We start from the raw sequence: 4,741 nt of genomic DNA on the forward strand, positions 1-4,741 counted from the left end.
TTGCAGTTCTTTAATTGGTCAGAAGGGGGCGACATTGCAGTTCTTTTATTGGTCAGCAGGGGGCGACATTGCAGTTCTTTTATCGGTCAACAGGGGGCGACATTGCAGTTCTTTTATTGGTCAGCAGGGGGCGACATTGCAGTTATTTTATTGGTCAGCAGGGGGCGACTTTGCTGTTCTTTTATTGGTCAGCAGGGGGCGACATTGCAGTTCTTTTATCAGTCAGCAGGGGGCGACATTGTAGTTCTTTTATTGGTCACCAGGGGGCAACATTGCAGTTCTTTTATCGGTCACCAGGGGGCGACATTGCAGTTCTTTTATTGGTCAGCAGGGGGCGACTTTGCAGTTCTTTTATTGGTCAGCAGGGGGCGACTTTGCAGTTCTTTTATCGGTCAGCAGGGGGCGACTTTGCAGTTCTTTTATTGGTCAGCAGGGGGCGACTTTGCAGTTCTTTTATCGGTCAGCAGGGGGCGACATTGCAGTTCTTTTATCAGTCAGCAGGGGGCGACGTTGCAGTTCTTTTATTGGTCAGCAGGGGGCGACTTTGCAGTTCTTTTATTGGTCAGCGGGGGGCGACTTTGCAGTTCTTTTATCAGTCAGCAGGGGGCGACATTGCAGTTCTTTTATCAGTCAGCAGGGGGCGACGTTGCAGTTCTTTAATTGGTCAGAAGGGGGCGACATTGCAGTTCTTTTATTGGTCAGCAGGGGGCGACATTGCAGTTCTTTTATCGGTCAACAGGGGGCGACATTGCAGTTCTTTTATTGGTCAACAGGGGGCGACATTGCAGTTATTTTATTGGTCAGCAGGGGGCGACATTGCAGTTATTTTATTGGTCAGCAGGGGGCGACTTTGCAGTTCTTTTATTGGTCAGCAGGGGGCGACATTGCAGTTCTTTTATCAGTCAGCAGGGGGCGACATTGTAGTTCTTTTATCGGTCACCAGGGGGCGACATTGCAGTTCTTTTATTGGTCAGCAGGGGGCGACTTTGCAGTTCTTTTATTGGTCAGCAGGGGGCGACATTGCAGTTATTTTATTGGTCAGCAGGGGGCGACATTGCAGTTATTTTATTGGTCAGCAGGGGGCGACTTTGCTGTTCTTTTATTGGTCAGCAGGGGGCGACATTGCAGTTCTTTTATCAGTCAGCAGGGGGCGACATTGTAGTTCTTTTATCGGTCACCAGGGGGCGACATTGCAGTTCTTTTATTGGTCAGCAGGGGGCGACTTTGCAGTTCTTTTATTGGTCAGCAGGGGGCGACATTGCAGTTCTTTTATTGGTCAGCAGGGGGCGACTTTGCAGTTCTTTTATTGGTCAGCAGGGGGCGACATTGCAGTTCTTTTATTGGTCAGCAGGGGGCGACTTTGCAGTTCTTTTATTGGTCAGCAGGGGGCGACATTGCAGTTCTTTTATCAGTCAGCAGGGGGCGACATTGTAGTTCTTTTATCGGTCACCAGGGGGCGACATTGCAGTTCTTTTATTGGTCAGCAGGGGGCGACATTGCAGTTATTTTATTGGTCAGCAGGGGGCGACATTGCAGTTCTTTTATCAGTCAGCAGGGGGCGACATTGCAGTTCTTTTATCAGTCAGCAGGGGGCGACGTTGCAGTTCTTTTATCGGTCACCAGGGGGCGACATTGCAGTTCTTTAATTGGTCAGAAGGGGGCGACATTGCAGTTCTTTTATTGGTCAGCAGGGGGCGACATTGCAGTTCTTTTATCGGTCAACAGGGGGCGACATTGCAGTTCTTTTATTGGTCAGCAGGGGGCGACATTGCAGTTCTTTTATCGGTCAACAGGGGGCGACATTGCAGTTATTTTATTGGTCAGCAGGGGGCGACTTTGCTGTTCTTTTATTGGTCAGCAGGGGGCGACATTGCAGTTCTTTTATCAGTCAGCAGGGGGCGACATTGTAGTTCTTTTATCGGTCACCAGGGGGCGACATTGCAGTTCTTTTATTGGTCAGCAGGGGGCGACTTTGCAGTTCTTTTATTGGTCAGCAGGGGGCGACATTGCAGTTATTTTATTGGTCAGCAGGGGGCGACATTGCAGTTATTTTATTGGTCAGCAGGGGGCGACTTTGCTGTTCTTTTATTGGTCAGCAGGGGGCGACATTGCAGTTCTTTTATCAGTCAGCAGGGGGCGACATTGTAGTTCTTTTATTGGTCAGCAGGGGGCGACTTTGCAGTTCTTTTATTGGTCAGCAGGGGGCGACTTTGCAGTTCTTTTATTGGTCAGCAGGGGGCGACTTTGCAGTTCTTTTATCAGTCAGCAGGGGGCGACGTTGCAGTTCTTTTATCGGTCACCAGGGGGCGACATTGCAGTTCTTTAATTGGTCAGAAGGGGGCGACATTGCAGTTCTTTTATTGGTCAGCAGGGGGCGACATTGCAGTTCTTTTATCGGTCAACAGGGGGCGACATTGCAGTTCTTTTATTGGTCAGCAGGGGGCGACTTTGCTGTTCTTTTATTGGTCAGCAGGGGGCGACATTGCAGTATGACATGGAACATGTTAAGAACATCTACAGTATGACATGGAACATGTTTAGAACATCCGCAGTATGACATGGAACATGTTTAGAACATCTACAGTATGACATGGAACATGTTTAGAACATCTACAGTATGACATGGAACATGTTAAGAACATCTACAGTATGACATGGAACATGTTTAGAACATCTACAGTATGACATGGAACATGTTAAGAACATCTACAGTATGACATGGAACATGTTAAGAACATCTACAGTATGACATGGAACATGTTTAGAACATCTACAGTATGACATGGAACATGTTTAGAACATCTACAGTATGACATGGAACATGTTTAGAACATCTACAGTATGACATGGAACATGTTAAGAACATCTACAGTATGACATGGAACATGTTTAGAACATCTACAGTATGACATGGAACATGTTAAGAACATCTACAGTATGACATGGAACATGTTTAGAACATCCACAGTATGACATGGAACATGTTTAGAACATCTACAGTATGACATGGAACATGTTTAGAACATCTACAGTATGACATGGAACATGTTTAGAACATCTACACTATGACATGGAACATGTTTAGAACATCTACAGTATGACATGGAACATGTTAAGAACATCTACAGTATGACATGGAACATGTTTAGAACATCTACAGTATGACATGGAACATGTTAAGAACATCTACAGTATGACATGGAACATGTTTAGAACATCCACAGTATGACATGGAACATGTTTAGAACATCTACAGTATGACATGGAACATGTTAAGAACATCTACAGTATGACATGGAACATGTTTGGAACATCTACAGTATGACATGGAACACGTTTAGAACATCTACAGTATGACATGGAACATGTTTAGAACATCTACAGTATGACATGGAACATGTTTAGAACATCTACAGTATGACATGGAACATTTTTAGAACATCTACAGTATGACATGGAACATGTTAAGAACATCTACAGTATGACATGGAACATGTTTAGAACATCTACAGTATGACATGGAACATGTTTAGAACATCTACAGTATGACATGGAACATGTTTAGAACATCTACAGTATGACATGGAACATTTTTAGAACATCTACAGTATGACATGGAACATGTTAAGAACATCTACAGTATGACATGGAACATGTTTAGAACATCTACAGTATGACATGGAACATGTTTAGAACATCTACAGTATGACATGGAACATGTTAAGAACATCTACAGTATGACATGGAACATGTTAAGAACATCTACAGTATGACATGGAACATGTTTAGAACATCTACAGTATGACATGGAACATGTTTAGAACATCTACACTATGACATGGAACATGTTTAGAACATCTACAGTATGACATGGAACATGTTAAAAACATCTACAGTATGACATGGAACATGTTTAGAACATCTACAGTATGACATGGAACATGTTAAGAACATCTACAGTATGACATGGAACATGTTAAGAACATCTACAGTATGACATGGAACATGTTAAGAACATCCACAGTATGACATGGAGCATGTTTGGAACATCTACAGTATGACATGGAACATGTTTAGAACATCCACAGTATGACATGGAACATGTTAGGAACATCTACAGTACGACATGGAACATGTTTAGAACATCCACAGTATCATCAGCCAATAAGACTTGTTGAATGTTTGGATGTTCCCAGAGGAGGAGAGTGAGAGGGATGTTCTTCTTCTTCTTCTAGCTGATGAACCCAGAAGGATCCTATCTTCTTGAAAGTGTCAGTAAGTTCTTCTGAGTTGATAGGACGGCCAGGAGTTTTCATCTTGCTTGTCCCAGGAAGTGTTGGCCTCCTCGGTGGCCATCTTGGAGCCCAGGCTGTCCGCCATGTAGGTGAGGTGGTGGTAGTGATTGTCCTCCAGGGGGTGCAGCATGTAGGACCCCGGGACCACAGGTGAGCTCTGAACTTCTGGAACGCTGATGTTGTCTGGACACACAGCCTCGGCTGGAGGAAGCGCCTCAGGATCCGACTGCTCCCAGGAGTCTCTCTGAGGGCAAGAGAGTCAGGTCAACATGGAGCTGTGTTTCCACACACACAGTGGGAGCGGTACCAGGTAGAAGTGCGAGGACTCTCCAGCCAAGGGAGGCAGGAAGGATCCTCCAGAGGTGGCGAAGGTGCGCTGATCGTTGAAGGTGTCGGGGTAGTAGCTGTCCATCAAGCTCCAGGACTGGTAGCCTCCTAAAGACGCC

The 4,741-nt window shown here is 45.2% G+C and overlaps 1 protein-coding gene across 1 annotated transcript in view; it reads right to left on the reverse strand.

The window, feature by feature from the left end:
* Positions 1–3,688: 3,688 nt before the first annotated feature.
* LOC133565001 (POU class 2 homeobox associating-factor 2-like) overlaps positions 3,689–4,741 on the reverse strand; it is a 32,235-nt gene continuing 31,182 nt past the window's right edge. The window contains exons 4-5 of the mRNA XM_061919496.1: positions 4,603–4,741; positions 3,689–4,539 (exon numbers count right to left, since the gene is read on the reverse strand). The exon at positions 4,603–4,741 is cut by the window's right edge and continues 91 nt beyond it. Coding sequence (XP_061775480.1) covers positions 4,273–4,539; positions 4,603–4,741 — 406 coding nt within the window. The 3' untranslated portion in view covers positions 3,689–4,272. The remainder of the gene's footprint in view (positions 4,540–4,602) is intronic.

The sequence above is a fragment of the Nerophis ophidion genome, linkage group LG13, assembly GCF_033978795.1.
Source record: "Nerophis ophidion isolate RoL-2023_Sa linkage group LG13, RoL_Noph_v1.0, whole genome shotgun sequence".
Taxonomy (NCBI): domain Eukaryota; kingdom Metazoa; phylum Chordata; class Actinopteri; order Syngnathiformes; family Syngnathidae; genus Nerophis; species Nerophis ophidion.